Source organism: Coregonus lavaretus (genome assembly GCF_964263955.1).
Source record: "Coregonus lavaretus genome assembly, chromosome: 35".
Lineage (NCBI taxonomy): Eukaryota > Metazoa > Chordata > Actinopteri > Salmoniformes > Salmonidae > Coregonus > Coregonus lavaretus.
Genome location: NC_140022.1, coordinates 8,749,776 through 8,766,901, shown reverse-complemented (window position 1 = coordinate 8,766,901; position 17,126 = coordinate 8,749,776). Strand labels below are relative to the sequence as shown.

The 17,126-nt window shown below is 42.5% G+C and overlaps 1 protein-coding gene across 2 annotated transcripts in view; it reads left to right on the top strand.

Moving 5' to 3' along the window:
• Positions 1-17,126, top strand: part of fndc3ba (fibronectin type III domain containing 3Ba) — an 86,935-nt gene that overhangs the window by 69,635 nt on the left and 174 nt on the right. For both annotated transcript variants that reach the window (XM_084152637.1, XM_084152636.1), the window contains exons 14-23: positions 1,459-1,633; positions 4,985-5,071; positions 8,535-8,670; positions 9,120-9,191; positions 11,415-11,533; positions 11,641-11,746; positions 12,816-12,994; positions 13,797-13,910; positions 14,581-14,730; positions 16,821-17,126. The exon at positions 16,821-17,126 is cut by the window's right edge and continues 174 nt beyond it. In XM_084152637.1, the coding sequence (XP_084008763.1) occupies positions 1,459-1,633; positions 4,985-5,071; positions 8,535-8,670; positions 9,120-9,191; positions 11,415-11,533; positions 11,641-11,746; positions 12,816-12,994; positions 13,797-13,910; positions 14,581-14,730; positions 16,821-17,126 (1,444 nt within the window). The remainder of the gene's footprint in view (positions 1-1,458; positions 1,634-4,984; positions 5,072-8,534; positions 8,671-9,119; positions 9,192-11,414; positions 11,534-11,640; positions 11,747-12,815; positions 12,995-13,796; positions 13,911-14,580; positions 14,731-16,820) is intronic.

The window sequence follows — 17,126 nt, the reverse complement described above, 5'->3', positions numbered from 1 at the left end:
TCTCTCAGACATTGTCCCACAGATCTCTGCGTCCTCCCCCAACAGGACGGGTAGCCTATTTTCATCAGAGAGGTCTTTGAAACCTTGAAAAACTGTTTCAAATTTGGGGAAATTACACTCTCTAATTGTTTTATATTTTTGACATTTTGTCAGCAAATGCAGCTGTCTCAGGTTCTACTGTGGTGCAGTGGTTGCACAGCCTTTCCTCTATAGGGAGCCAGGTTTTCCTTTGTTTACCCTTCTCAATGGCAAGGCTGTGCTCACTGAGCCTGTCTCTCTCTCACTCTGTCTCTCTTTGTCTCTCTCACACACCCTCTGGTTGATGTACAGCTGTGTTGAGGTTAGTTGTCTGGTTGATGTATATCTGTGTTGAGGTTAGTTGTCTGGTTGATGTATATCTGTGTTGAGGTTAGTTGTCTGGTTGATGTATATCTGTGTTGAGGTTAGTTGTCTGGTTGATGTAGATCTGTGTTGAGGTTAGTTGTCTGGTTGATGTAGATCTGTGTTGAGGTTAGTTGTCTGGTTGATGTATATCTGTGTTGAGGTTAGTTGTCTGGTTGATGTAGATCTGTGTTGAGGTTAGTTGTCTGGTTGATGTATATCTGTGTTGAGGTTAGTTGTCTGGTTGATGTATATCTGTGTTGAGGTTAGTTGTCTGGTTGATGTAGATCTGTGTTGAGGTTAGTTGTCTGGTTGATGTATATCTGTGTTGAGGTTAGTTGTCTGGTTGATGTAGATCTGTGTTGAGGTTAGTTGTCTGGTTGATGTAGATCTGTGTTGAGGTTAGTTGTCTGGTTGATGTAGATCTGTGTTGAGGTTAGTTGTCTGGTTGATGTATATCTGTGTTGAGGTTAGTTGTCTGGTTGATGTAGATCTATGTTGAGGTTAGTTGTCTGGTTGATGTATATCTGTGTTGAGGTTAGTTGTCTGGTTGATGTAGATCTGTGTTGAGGTTAGTTGTCTGGTTGATGTATATCTGTGTTGAGGTTAGTTGTCTGGTTGATGTATATCTGTGTTGAGGTTAGTTGTCTGGTTGATGTATATCTGTGTTGAGGTTAGTTGTCTGGTTGATGTAGATCTGTGTTGAGGTTAGTTGTCTGGTTGATGTAGATCTATGTTGAGGTTAGTTGTCTGGTTGATGTATAGCTGTGTTGAGGTTAGTTGTCTGGTTGATGTATAGCTGTGTTGAGGTTAGTTGTCTGGTTGATGAGTCTTATCACTCTGAATGAGTCTCTCTCTATTTTCTTGTTGCCGCGCTCCTCTTGTTCTCGCATCATTGCCGTTGGGGGCAGATTCCCCTGCGGCCGGTCGTTACAGTGAGAGAAAAGAGGAGGGAGATGGAGGGAGGTAATGGAGGGAGAGATGGAAAGAGATAAAGCATGGTGCAGAAGAGATGAAGGAGATGAGCTCTGCTTTGTGTGTGTCTAAACTCTTGTCCCTCCCTCCCTCCCTCCACAGTGGTTTCAGTGCGGAGGTTGTATTCTACACTACAGGTACGTTACCCTCGTGCCCCCTGGCACCGCGGCTGCTGCGGGCGGGCGTCTCCTGGGTCACCCTGGAGTGGGGCCGGCCCGAGGGCAGCGCCAATGAAGAACTGCTCACATACACACTCGAGATCCAGGAGGACAATACCGTGAGTCACACACACAGATATAATGACGCACACACACATACAGTTGAAGTCGGAAGTTTACATACACCTTAGCCAAATACATTTAAACTCAGTTTTTCACAATTCCTGACATTTAATCCTAGTAAAAATTCCCTGACTTAGGTCAGTTAGGATCACCACTTTATTTTAAGAATGTGAAATGTCAGAATAATAGTAGAGAGAATGATTTATTTCAGCTTTTATTTCTTTCATCACATTCCCAGTGGGTCAGAAGTTTACATACACTCAATTAGTATTTGGTAGCATTGCCTTTAAATTGTTTAACTTGGGTCAAATGTTTTGGGTAGCCTTCCACAAGCTCCCCACAATAAGTTGGGTGAATTCTGGCCCATGAATTGTGGCCCATTCCTCCTGACAGAGTTGGTGTAACTGAGTCAGGTTTGTAGGTTCGCACACGCTTTTTCAGTTCTGCCCCCAAATTTTCTATAGGATTGAGGTCAGGGCTTTGTGATGGCCACTCCAATACCTTGACTTTGTTGTCCTTAAGCCATTTTGCCACAACTTTGGAAGTATGCTTGGGGTCATTGTCCATTTGGAAGACCCATTTGCGACCAAGCTTTAACTTCCTGACTGATGTCTTGAGATGTTGCTTCAATATATCCACATCATTTTCCTTCCTCATGATGCCATCTATTTTGTGAAGTGCCCCAGGCCCTCCTGCAGCAAAGCACCCCCACAGCATGATGCTGCCACCCCCGTGCTTCACGGTTGGGATGGTGTTCTTCGGCTTGCAAGGCGCCCCCTTTTTCCTCCAAACATAACGATGGACATTATGGCCAAACAGTTCTATTTTTGTTTCATCAGACCAGAGGACATTTCACCAAAAAGTATGGTCTTTGTCCCCATGTGCAGTTGCAAACCGTAGTCTGGCTTTTTTATGGCAGTTTTGGAGCAGTGGCTTCTTCCTTGCTGAGCGGCCTTTCAGGTTATGTCGATATAGGACTCGTTTTACTGTGGATATAGATCCTTTTGTACCTGTTTCCTCCAGCATCTTCACAAGGTCCTTTGCTGTTGTTCTGGGATTGATTTGCACTTTTCGCACCAAAGTACGTTAATCTCTAGGAGACAGAATGCGTCTCCTTCCTGAGCGGTATGACGGCTGCGTGGTCCCATGGTGTTTATACTTGCGTACTATTGTTTGTACAGATGAACGTGGTACCTTCAGGCGTTTGGAAATTGCTCCCAAGGATGAACCAGACTTGTGGAGGTCTACAATTTTTTTTTTCTGAGGTCATGGCTGATTTCTTTTGATTTTCCCATGATGTCAAGCAAAGAGGCACTGAGGTTGAAGGTACAGTGAGGGAAAAAAGTATTTGATCCCCTGCTGATTTTGTACGTTTGCCCACTGACAAAGACAAGATCAGTCTATAATTTTAATGGTAGGTTTATTTGAACAGTGAGAGACAGAATAACAACAAAGAAATCCAGGAAAACGCATGTCAAAAATGTTATTAATTGATTTGCATTTTAATGATAAGTATTTGACCCCTCTGCAAAACATAACTTAGTACTTGGTGGCAAAACCCTTGTTGGCAATCACAGAGGTCAGATGTTTCTTGTTGTTGGCCACCAGGTTTGCACACATCTCAGGAGGGATTTTGTCCCACTCCTCTTTGCAGATCTTCTCCTTCTCATTAAGGTTTCGAGGCTGACGTTTGGCAACTCGAACCTTCAGCTCCCTCCACAGATTTTCTATGGGATTAAGGTCTGGAGACTGGCTAGGCCACTCCAGGACCTTAATGTGCTTCTTCTTGAGCCACTCCTTTATTGCCTTGGCTTTGTGTTTTGGGTCATTGTCATGCTGGAATACCCATCCACGACCCATTTTCAATATCCTGGCTGAGGGAAGGAGGTTCTCACCCAAGATTTGACGGTACATGGCCCCGTCCATCGTCCCTTTGATGCGGTGAAGTTGTCCTGTGCCCTTAGCAGAAAAACACCCCCAAAGCATAATGTTTCCACCTCCATGTTTGACGGTGGGGATGGTGTTCTTGGGGTCATAGGCAGCATTCCTCCTCCTCCAAACACGGCAAGTTGAGTTGATGCCAAAGAGCTCGATTTTGGTCTCATCTGACCACAACATTTTCACCCTGTTCTCCTCTGAATCATTCAGATGTTCATTGGCAAACTTCAGACGGGCATGTATATGTGCTTTCTTGAGCAGGGGGACCTTGCGGCCGCTGCAGGATTTCAGTCCTACACAGCGTAGTGTGTTACCAATTGTTTTCTTGGTGACTATGGTCCCAGCTGCCTTGAGATCATTGACAAGATCCTCCCGTGTAGTTCTGGGCTGATTCCTCACCGTTCTCATGATCATTGCAACTCCACGAGGTGAGATCTTGCATGGAGCCCCAGGCCGAGGGAGATTGACAGTTATTTTGTGTTTCTTCCATTTGCGAATAATCGCACCAACTGTTGTCACCTTCTCACCAAGCTGCTTGGCAATGGTCTTGTAGCCCATTCCAGCCTTGTGTAGATCTACAATCCTGTCCCTGACATCCTTGGAGAGCTCTTTGGTCTTGGCCATAGTGGAGAGTTTGGAATCTGATTGATTGATTGCTTCTGTGGACAGGTGTCTTTTATACAGGTAACAAACTGAGATTAGGAGCACTCCCTTTAAGAGTGTGCTCCTAATCTCAGCTCGTTACCTGTATAAAAGACACCTGGGAGCCAGAAATCTTTCTGATTGAGAGGGGGTCAAATACTTATTTCCCTCATTAAAATGCAAATCAATTTATAACATTTTTGACATGCGTTTTTCTGGATTTTTTTGTTGTTATTCTGTCTCACACTGTTCAAATAAACCTACCATTAAAATTATAGACTGATAATTTCTTTGTCAGTGGGCAAACGTACAAAATCAGCAGGGGATCAAATACTTTTTCCCCTCACTGTATGCCTTGAAATACATCCACAGGTACACCTCAAATTGACTCAAATTATGTCACTTAGCCTATCTGACGCTTCTAAAGCCATGACATCATTTTCTGGAATTTTCCAAGCTGTTTAAAGGCACAGTCAACTTAGTGTATGTAAACTTCTGACCCACTGGAATTGTGATACAGTGAATTATAAGTGAAATAATCTGTCTGTAAACAATTGTTGGAAAAAATACTTGTGTCATGCACAAAGTAGATGTCCTAACCGACTTGCCAAAACTATAGTTTGTTAACAAGAAATGTGTGGAGTGGTTGAAAAACGAGTTTCAATGACTCCAACCTAAGTGTATGTAAACTTCCGACTTCAACTGTACACACCCAAGTACAGCAAAACATCAGTTTAAAGGTTAATTGAGAACGTTTCACCTTCCAGGGAACAGACTTTCATCCAAAATACACTGGAGACAACCTAACCTGCACAGTGCAAGGCCTGAAGAGGAGCACACAGTACAAATTCAGGGTAAGAGTGTGTGTGTCTGTCTGGGAGGTTTTATGGTGGTGAAATGGCGTCTGATTGTGTGTTACCGTGGAAACTGAAAAAGGCTTTTATTCTGCTAGAAAGACACAATGATTGGTGTCAACATGTGCACGAGGACACACGCACTACACAATGAACCACCATTTAGAAGCCGTACAACCACCATCAGTCTATCCTCTGTAGAAATACCTGCAATTTACTGCTATTTATAAACGTGCGTGCGTGCGTGCACGTGTATGGAGCATATTTGTGTACCTACGTGTGTGTGTGTGTGTGTGATCTGTCTGTATGGGACAAATCATCACAAAAAAATGGTGAACAGTTTTATTCCAAAAAGCTATATATCCATTTTCAGAAATGTTGGTAAATTAGCTTTTATTGTTTAAAGACATTATGAAAGAGATTGGTGTGTTTTTTCACTATCTAATCATGGCATGGGGTTGTTCAATGACAGACATGTATTTGTTTAAAATCTATCACTTGATGGTTTCATTTCAGAGAGACAAATAAAGTTTTTTGCTAAATGCTATATATCCAGGTCACTCTCAGAGAAATAAGTAGTACTGCTAGGTTTTAAACAGTCAAATGGAATAAATAACATGTTTGTTTTTTTATAAAGAACTGTAGAAATAATACATTTGTGATGTCAATATTATGATTATATATATTCGTTTTTTCATACAGTAGTATGAGATCTGTATGTAAAACATTTACATTTGACATTTTAGTCATTTAGCAGATACTCTTATCCAGAGTGACTTACAGTAAGTGCATTCATCTTAAGGTAGCTAGGTGAGACAACCACATATCACAATCAAATATATAGGATACGAACATTCCATTCCAGCAAAACAATGGATATATAGTGTTTTGCAAAGAGACACATTTTCATAAACATCTAAAATATATTAATAAAACATCTTAGATCAGTAATATTTTACACTCACATGAAGGTACCAATAAGCAATCATTTCTGATGAAAAAACACAAATGTGAAAATTGGCGTTTTGGAAATGTCTATATTTATGTCACAGTGTTGAAGTAGTGACTCGTTGATTAGAGAGTGGTCTAGAACATCCCTCTCTTCTCCCCTCCAGTCATCCCTCTCTCTCTCTCTCTGTAGTGTCCATTAGTTGAGGGAAGTATTCAGACCCCTTGACTTTTTCCACATTTTGGTAGGTTACAGCCTTATTCTAAAACTGATTAAATAGTTTTTTTCCCTCATCATTCTACACACAATACCACATAATGACAAAGCAAAAACAGGATTTTAGAAATGTTTGCTAATTTATAATAATAATTTTAAAAAAAAACTTAAACGTCACATTTACAAAAGTATTCAGACCCTTTACTCAGTACTTTGTTGAAGCACCTTTGGCAACGATTACAGCCCTGAGTCTTCTTGGGTATGACTCTACAAGCTTGGCACACCTGTATTTGGGGAGTTTCTCCCATTCTTCTCTGCAGATCCTCTCAAGCTCTGTCAGGTTGGATGGGGAGCGTTGCTGCACAGCTATTTTCAGGTCTCTCCAGAGATGTTCAGTCGGGTTCAAGTCCGGGCTCTGGCTGGGCCACTCAAGGGCATTCAGAGACTTGTCCCAAAGCCACTACTGCGTTGTCTTGGCTGTGTGCTTAAGGTCGTTGTCCTGTTGGAAGTTGAACCTTCACCCCAGTCTGAGGTCATGAGCGCTCTGGAGCAGGTTTTCATCAAGGATCTCTCTGTACTTTGCTCCGTTCATCTTTGCCTCAATCCTGACTAGTCTCCCAGTCCCTGCCGCTGAAAAAAATCCCCATAGCATGATGCTGCCACCACCATGCTTCACCGTAGGGATGGTGCCAGGTTTCCTCCAGAAGTGACGCTTGGCATTCAGTCAATCTTGGTTTCATCAGACCAGAGAATCTTGTTTCTCATGGTCTGAGACTCCTTTAGGTGCCTTTTGGCAAACTCCAAGCGGGCTTTCATGTGCCTTTTACTGAGGAGGGGCTTCCGTCTGGCCACTCTACTATAAAGGCCTGATTGGTGGAATGCTGCAGAGATAGTTGTCCTTCTGGAAGGTTCTCCCATCTCCACAGAGGAACTCTGGAGCTCTGTCAGAGTGACCATCGGGTTCTCGGTCACCTCCCTGACAAAGGCCCTTCTCCCCCGATAGCTCAGTTTGGCCGGGCCGCCAGCTCTAGGAAGAGTCTTGGTGGTTCCAAACTTCTTCCATTTTTGGTACCCTTCCCCAGATCTGTGCCTCGACACAATCCTGTCTCGGAGCTCTACAGACAATTCCTTCGACCTTTTGCTCTGACATGCACTGTCAACTGTGGGACCTTATATAGACAGGTGTGTGCCTTTCCAAATCATGTCCAATCAATTGAATTTACCAAAGGTGGACTCCAATCAAGTTGTAGAAACATCTCAAGGAGGATCAATGGAAACAGGATGCACCTGAGCTCTATTTTGAGCAAAGGGTCTGAATATTTATGTAAATAAGTTATTTCTGTTTATTATTATTTTAATTTGTTTGTCATTATGGGGTATTGTGTGTAGAGTCTAGAGATGAGGAGTCTTAATTTTTTTTCATATGTGTTATTTCATAGTTTTGATGTCTTCATTATTATTCTACAGTGTAGAAAATAGTACAAAATAAATAAGACCCCTTAAATGAGTAGGTGTGTCCAAACCTTCTGTATATATATATATATATATATAGAGAGAGAGAGAGAGAGAGAGAGAGAGAGAGAGAGAGAGAGAGAGAGAGAGAGAGAGAGAGAGAGAGAGAGAGAGAGAGAGAGAGAGAGAGAGAGAGAGAGAGAGCTGTATATAGACATAATATGACATTTGAAATGTCTCTATTATTTTGGAACTTGTGTGAGTGTAATATTTACTGTTCATTTTTATTGTTTGTTTCACTTTTGTTTATCCATTTCACTTGCTTTGGCAATGTAAACATATGTTTCCCATGCCCTTGAATTGAATTGAATTGAGAGAGATTAAGGGAGGTGAATATAGAGGAGGTGAATAGAGAGGAGTGGGTGTTTTGTTTTGTACAATGTGCTTTTCTTTGTTGTGTGTTCTCTGAATGACAGATTGAATTAAAGTTATCCAGTCTACACAGCAAGGCAGACATTTACATCACACAAAAGAGCACAGACAATGCCAATAGCCGATAGCACAGATCTGTGCAACACATATTCAGTACAGTACAACTCATTATAATCAGCAGTGCGATTTATTTGGAAACTTTCTTTAGAACTATGACTTTTATAAAGAGGTGATCATTTATAGCAGTTTATTGGATAATATGCCATCTATTTCAAATGTACAATCAATACATAAAATAAAATCGCCCCTCTCTCTCTCTCTCTCTCTCTCTCTCTCTCTCCCCCCCCCCTCTCTCTCTCTCTCTCTCTCTCTCTCTCTCTCTCTCTCTCCCCCTCTCTCTCTCACTCTCTGCAGCTGATAGCGTCTAACGTGGAGGGTGGCAGTAAACCCAGTGAAGTGTTGGTGTGTACTACCAGTCCTGATAAACCTGGACCCCCTTCTCCCCCCCGAGTAGCTAGCGCTACACCTTATGGCTTCACCATCACCTGGGGTAAACACACAAACACACGTGTGCATGTTTTCAGTGTGATTTTGCTGTATCAATGGAGTTGTAAAACATAATGAACAAACATAAAGTAAGTACTATTTTGTCTTGTTTTAACCTAACTATAAACCAAAATGCAATAACTATTTCTGTCTGACTGCCTGTCTCTTCTCTCTCTCTCTCTCTCTCTCTCTCTCTCTCTCTCTCTCCTCTCTCTCTCTCTCTCTCTCTCTCTCTCTCTTACTCTCTCTCCCCCTCTCTCTCTCACTTTCTCTCTCTCTCTCTCTCTCTCTCTCTCTCTCTCTCTCTCTCTCTCTCTCTCTCTCTCTCTCTGTCTCTCTCTCTCCCTTTCACTCTCTCTCTCCTTTTCTCTCTCTCTCTCCCTCTCTCTCTCTCTCGCTCTCTCTCTTTTTCTTTCTCTCTCTCTCTCTCTGTCTCCTTTGTTCTTCCTCCAGATCCTCCCCAGGATAATGGAGGTTCAGAAGTTCTGACATATCTGCTGGAGATTTCAGAAGGCAGCTCTGATGGTACAACACTCTGTACTGCTACAGAAACACCAGCAATTTACTGCTATATAAACACCAACAATTTACTGTTATATAAACACCAGCAATTTACTGCTATATAAACACCAGCAATTTACTGCAATATAAACACCAGCAATTTACTGCTATATAAACACCAACAATTTACTGCTATATAAACACCAACAATTTACTGTTATATAAACACCAGCAATTTACTGCTATATAAACACCAGCAATTTACTGCAATATAAACACCAGCAATTTACTGCTATATAAACACCAATAATTTACTGTTATATAAACACAAGCAATTTACTGCTATATAAACAGCAGCAATTTACTGCTATATAAACACCAACAATTTACTGTTATATAAACACCAGCAATTTACTGCTATATAAACAGCAGCAATTTACTGCTATATAAACACCAGCAATTTACTGCTATATAAACAGCAGCAATTTACTGCTATATAAACACCAACAATTTACTGTTATATAAACACCAGCAATTTACTGCTATATAAACACCAACAATTTACTGCTATATAAACACCAGCAATTTACTGCTATATAAACAGCAGCAATTTACTGCTATATAAACACCAACAATTTACTGTTATATAAACACCAGCAATTTACTGCTATATAAACAGCAGCAATTTACTGCTATATAAACACCAACAATTTACTGTTATATAAACACCAGCAATTTACTGCTATATAAACAGCAGCAATTTACTGCTATATAAACACCAACAATTTACTGTTATATAAACACCAGCAATTTACTGTTATATAAACACCAACAATTTACTGTTATATAAACACCAGCAATTTACTGCTATATAAACAGCAGCAATTTACTGCTATATAAACACCAACAATTTACTGTTATATAAACACCAGCAATTTACTGCTATATAAACAGCAGCAATTTACTGCTATATAAACACCAACAATTTACTGTTATATAAACACCAGCAATTTACTGCTAAATAAACACCAGCAATTTACTTATTGCTTTGACGTTTTCCGTAATATTCCTCCGTTCTTTTTCTCTCCCTCTTTTTTTCGTCCTTCCCTGTCAGTTTGAGTGCTTTTTACTAAGTCCATAACCCCTGTGGGCTACATAATAGTGAACAGGAGTGGGAGTGTGTCAGCTCTTCAGAACACACTGATTTGCCTGTAATTGGTCATATTCAGTTTGGTCATCGTTTATCATCCCAACGTGTCCCTATTGTAATTCTGAAAGGGCCTACTTCCTTCCACGTTTTCTCCCTCTCTCCCTCCTTCTCTCTACCGACCCACCCACTCCTCTTTTCCTTCCCCCCTTTCCCCTCTATATCCTTCCCCTTCCTCACCCCACTTCACCTCCCTCTCTCTCAATTCAATTCAATTTCAATTTAAGGGCTTTATTGGCATGGGAAACGTATGTTAACATTGCCAAAGCAAGTGAAGTAGATAGTAAACAAAAGTGAAATAAACAATAAATATTAACAGTAAACATTACACTCAGAAGTTCCAAAAGAATAAAGACATTTCAAATGTCATATTATGTATATATACAGTGTTGTAACAATGTGCAAATAGTTAAAGTACAAATGGGAAAATAAATGAACATAAATATGGGTTGTATTTACAATGGTGTTTGTTCTTCACTGGTTGCCCTTTTCTTGTGGCAACAGGTCACACATCTTGCAGCTGTGATGGCACACTGTGGTTTTTCACCCAGTAGATAAGGGAGTTTATCAAAATTGGATTTGTTTTCGAATTCTTTGTGGATCGCTGTAATCTGAGGGAAATATGTGTCTCTAATATGGTCATACATTTGGCAGGAGGTTAGGAAGTGCAGCTCAGTTTCCACCTCATTTTGTGGGCAGTGTGCACATAGCCTGTCTTCTCTTGAGAGCCAGGTCTGCCTACGGCGGCCTTTCTCAATAGCAAGGCTATGCTCACTGAGTCTGTACATAGTCAAAGCTTTCCTTAAGTTTGGGTCAGTCACTCTCTCTCTCTCTCTCTCTCTCTCTCTCTCTCTCTCTCTTCTAGAGTAAAGTGTCATTGAAACTGAACTGATATAGGTTGAAACATAGTTCTCTCACTGTGTTGTCTATGACTAACGCCAGAAATGAATAGACGTAGTACCTTGTTGAACTGCATATAAACCTCTACACGTACATGTTCACATAGACACAAACACTCATCTGCTGTTTGTCTTGTACAGCGGGCCAGTGGGAGGTAGCATACAGCGGCCCTGCTACAGGGTGTGTGTGTGAACGACTGACGCCCGGCACCGTTTACCGCCTGCGAGTGTGTAGCATCAGCACCGGTGGACACAGCCAGGTAAAACACAACCGCACACACACACACCGCATGTCACATGGATCAATAATCCATTTAATTACACAATTCATCAATTTACCTTCCCATGATCTTCTGTGTTCTGCCAGTGTTCCTTCAGTGTTCCGGTTCGGACGTTGAGCGTCGCCCCCGGACCCTGCCAACCGCCCAGGATCGTGGGTAAAGCCAAACACAAGGAAGTGCAGTTAGAATGGGGTAAATACACACACACACACAAACACACAGTGGCTTTTACTGTCTGGAAGGTCAAATCAACCTTTGACTGTTCCCTGCCCTTCACTGTGCCAAACCTAATACACCCTGATTACAACCTTGTTACAACACACACACACTGTGTGCACCAACTCTAGGAAACCTAATTCACTTTAATTCAGCTTTATTGCGACTCTAATGCAGCCTATCTAAACCTTAATGTAGCCTAATGTAGTCTAATTCAGCTGCATTCTATGTGATTAAAGTAGTTAGAATCTGTCAGGCCTCAATGTAATAGGGCAAATGTTCCTTCATTAAAATGTGTGTGTGTTTACGTCCGTGCGCGTGTGGGAGACTAACACTCGCTATTAAAAAACAAGCTAAAGGACAATTGAGTAGACCGTGTTCTCTTTCTCGTTTTCAATCTCACTCCCTCTTTCCCCCCTTTATTAGCTTTCTGTCTTTACGTCACACCATAAAGCTGGTTTAAACACATAGAGAACACTAATGAGTGGATAAAAAAACTGTTAGTTCAGACTCTCCTTCTGTTATGCTGTGTTTGACTAGGTGCTGCAGCATGTTATACTAGATTAAAATGTTTGTCCTCTCTCTCTCTCTACCCCTCTCTCGCTCTCTTTCTCTCTCTCTCGCTCTCGCTCTCTCGCTCTCTCTCTCTCTCTCTCTCTCTCTCTCTCTCTCTCTCTCTCTCTCTCTCTCTCTCTCTCTCTCTCTCTCACTACCCCTCAATCTCTCTCTTTATCTCTCTTTTTCTCTCTCTCACTACCCCCTCTCTCTATTTCTCTCCCTCTACCTCTCTCTCTTTCTCTCTACCTCTTTCTCTCTACCTCTCTCTCTCTCTACCTCTCTCTACCTCTCTCTCTTTCTCTCTCTCTCTACCTCTCTCTACCTCTCTCTCTCTACCTCTCTCTACCTCTCTCTACCTCTCTCTCTTTCTCTCTACCTCTCTACCTCTCTCTCTCTACCTCTCTCTCTCTCCCCTTCTCTCTCCCTTTCTACTTTTCTCCCCCACTCTTTCTCTCTTTCCCCTCTCACCCTCCCCTTCCTCTTCCAGACGTCCCAACATCAGAGGGTGTGTGTGAGGAGTGTGTGTTCAGTCTGGAGATGACATCATCAGAGGGTGACGCTGAGCCCAGTGAGGTGTACAATGGGAAAGAGCTGCAGTGCAGTGTGGGTAGTCTGCTGCCGGGGGCAACCTACAACTTCAGACTGAGGGCTGCCAACGAGGCTGGGGTGAGACACACACACCCTAATGAACGCTGACCAGAAGCAGGCAGACAAACACTCTCTAATCTAATTGATGTGATCAGTCCATCCCTGAGTGCTATTCAGACTTAGTTCAAGAGGTACTCAAACACACTTACACACTTACGCACACACACACACACACACACACACACACACTCACACATTGTCTGAACAAAGTAGCAAACTGAGAAGTGCTCATCAAAAACGACGACATACAGAGGAACAAACAGAAACTCGACTGGAGACCGATTCTCCCAGCAGCTAGTATTTAGTCCAATCAGACAGTCCTCTTCAGTTCACTGCTCTGATCAACCATCTGCTGCATCCACTATCTTTTCTACAGCCATGTCAAGGCACTCTGCCCCATTTAGCAATCATATAAATTATTTGAATGCAGGAATAGTCATGCTCGAAAAGTCATGTTTGATTGATTAAAGTTTCATATCCGCCCAATCTGAGCTGTGCCTAAATCTAATTTAACGGTTGATCAAACAGACTTTATCATTTGTGAGCCTGCTACTAGATTTGTTTAGATTTTTCCTATAATCTTACTTGTGTGTTTCCTGTCATGTGACCTGTGTGTTTCCTGTCATGTGACCTGTGTGTTTCCTGCCATGTGACCTGTATGCTTCCTGTCATGTGACCTGAATGCTTCCTGTCATGTGACCTGTGTGTTTCCTGTCATGTGACCTGTGTGTTTCCTGGCATGTGACCTGTATGTTTCCTGTCATGTGACCTGTATGTTTCCTGTCACATGACCAGTGTGTTTCCTGTTTACTTCCTGTAGTTTGGAGAGTACTCTGAGGCGGCGGAGGTGACGACAGCAGCGGGTCCTCCAGGCCAGTGTGTGGCGCCACTCATCACTCTGAACAACACCACCTGTCTAACAGTCAGCTGGGAGGTACTGCCTGTCTATCTATCTACTTTACACTCTGTCTACACTTACATCTAGAACAGAGACAGTATGCACTTCAGTCTGCCTCCAAATAACGAGAGAGAGGTAGAGAGAGAGAGAGAGAGAGAGAGAGAGAGAGAGAGAGATGTGTTTGTATAGAGGACAGAGAAGGACACAGAAAATAAATGAGTCAAAATAAACAGCTAATCTCTGCCTCGCTATTTTCTCCACCCTCTTGAAACCAACTCTGATATTGAAACGCTCAGAAGTCCCAGACCCTGAGTGAAGTGTTCAGGGGAAAGCTTTGATGGTGACTGTTGTACAGGATATTGATTATAGTGCAGTCTAGCCGTCTTAACAGTCCTGTCTGGCTGGCTCTGATGAGATGTAGCCATCCTTCTAGAAGACATCACTGATCTGACTATGTTTGATCATCATACGGTGAAAAACAGACAGATCAGTTAATACCTCAAGGAAGGGAGGAGGGAGGGAGGGGGAGTGAAAGGGAACAAAGGAAGGAAGTCATTTTAAAAGAATTCCCGGAGAGCTTACATGGGTCTAGTGTCTGATTGGATGTTTGGTTCCTTCCTGTTCTGTGTGTTTCTCCTGTGTTCTAATCTGTTGTGTGTTCTAAGACGTTCTGCGTTGTGTGTTCTGTGTTCTGTGTGTGTTGTAGAGTCCTGAGGGATCAGGCTCTGACATCTCAGAGTATCGTCTGGAGTGGTCCAGGGAAGACGAGCCTATGGAGCTCATCTACTGTGGACCAGAGACCCAGTGTGAAATATCAGACCTGACCCCCGCCACACACTACTGCTGTAGACTACAGGTACACACACACACACACACACACTTACATCCTCTAACAACGTCTTATAATAAGATGATTGGGCTCTAGAGCTGACTGTCAAACTGTCTATGAAGGTCAAGGAAAGGTTGAGCTTGATAGATTGTAGTTTATGCAGCCCGCTCTCTCTGTTGTGGAGGACGCACACACACGTACCCACACACACACAAACGCACGTAGTCACACACACTGCCCTGTTGTAGGACTTCTGATTTATTTTCTAGTTTATTTTTTTGGCTGATTTCTTTAGGAGCTCATCTATATGGTTTATATCGCAGGACGAGAGAGGTCGCATAGGACAATAACAACATTGGCAGTGTGTGTGTTTGTAAGGGCAGTTAATGATAGGTATTTATTTGTGAGTAAGGTAATAGGCCATTTAAAAAGCAAACACTACAGCTACAGTGGGGAAAAAAGTATTTAGTCAGCCACCAATTGTGCAAGTTCTCCCACTTAAAAAGATGAGAGAGGCCTGTAATTTTCATCATAGGTACACGTCAACTATGACACACAAATTGAGAGAAAATAAATCCAGAAAACCACATTGTAGGATTTTTTATGAATTTATTTGCAAATTATGGTGGAAAATAAGTATTTGGTCACCTACAAACAAGCAAGATTTCTGGCTCTCACAGACCTGTAACTTCTTCTTTAAGAGGCTCCTCTGTCCTCCACTCGTTACCTATATTAATGGCACCTGTTTGAACTTGTTATCAGTATAAAATACACCTGTCCACAACCTCAAACAGTCACACTCCAAACTCCACTATGGCCAAGACCAAAGCGCTGTCAAAGGACACCAGAAACAAAATTGTAGACCTGCACCAAGCTGGGAAGACTGAATCTGCAATAGGTAAGCAGCTTGGTTTGAAGAAATCAACTGTGGGAGCAATTATTAGGAAATGGAAGACATACAAGAGCACTGATAATCTCCCTCGATCTGGGGCTCCACTCAAGATCTCACCCCGTGGGGTCAAAATGATCACAAGAACGGTGAGCAAAAATCCCAGAACCACACGGGGGGACCTAGTGAATGACCTGCAGAGAGCTGGGACCAAAGTAACAAAGCCTACCATCAGTAACACACTACGCCGCCAGGGACTCAAATCCTGCAGTGCCAGACATGTCCCCCTGCTTAAGCCAGTACATGTCCAGGCCCGTCTGAAGTTTGCTAGAGTGCATTTGGATGATCCAGAAGAGGATTGGGAGAATGTCATATGGTCAGATGAAACCAAAATAGAACTTTTTGGTAAAAACTCAACTCGTCGTGTTTGGAGGACAAAGAATGCTGAGTTGCATCCAAAGAACACCATACCTACTGTGAAGCATGGGGGTGGAAACATCATGCTTTGGGGCTGTTTTTCTGCAAAGGGACCAGGACGACTGATCCGTGTAAAGGAAAGAATGAATGGGGCCATGTATCGTGAGATTTTGAGTGAAAACCTCCTTCCATCAGCAAGGGCATTGAAGATGAAACGTGGCTGGGTCTTTCAGCATGACAATGATCCCAAACACACCGCCCGGGCAACGAAGGAGTGGCTTCGTAAGAAGCATTTCAAGGTCCTGGAGTGGCCTAGCCAGTCTCCAGATCTCAACCCCATAGAAAATCTTTGGAGGGAGTTGAAAGTCCGTGTTGCCCAGCGACAGCCCCAAAACATCACTGCTCTAGAGGAGATCTGCATGGAGGAATGGCCCAAAATACCAGCAACAGTGTGTGAAAACCTTGTGAAGACTTACAGAAAACGTTTGACCTGTGTCATTGCCAACAAAGGGTATATAACAAATTATTGAGAAACTTTTGTTATTGACCAAATACTTATTTTCCACCATAATTTGCAAATAAATTCATTAAAAATCCTACAATGTGATTTTCTGGATTTCTTTTCCTAATTTTGTTTGTCATAGTTGACGTGTACCTATGATGAAAATTACAGGCCTCTCTCATCTTTTTAAGTGGGAGAACTTGCACAATTGGTGTCTGACTAAATACTTTTTTTTCCCCACTGTACAAAAAAAAGAAGCCTCTCTCTGTTTCTCTCACTCTCTCTTTCTCTCTCTCTTTACCTCTCCAGGCGGTGAACCAAGCGGGGGCGGGGCCTTATAGTGAACAGATGAGCTTCCAGACTCCAGCGACTAATCCCGACGCAGTCTCTTCTTTCTTCCTGCTTGACCAGCTCCAATCAGATCAGTCCCCCTCCACCTGCCTCTTCTTGAAGTGGGAGGAGCCTAACTGTAATGGGGCGGATATAACGTCTTACATCATCATTCTGGATGATCAGCTCATTACCGTGGAAACAGGAACCAGTCACCTGATCACTGACCTGCAGCCAGACAGCCAGTACAGGTACACACACACAAACACACACACACACACACAC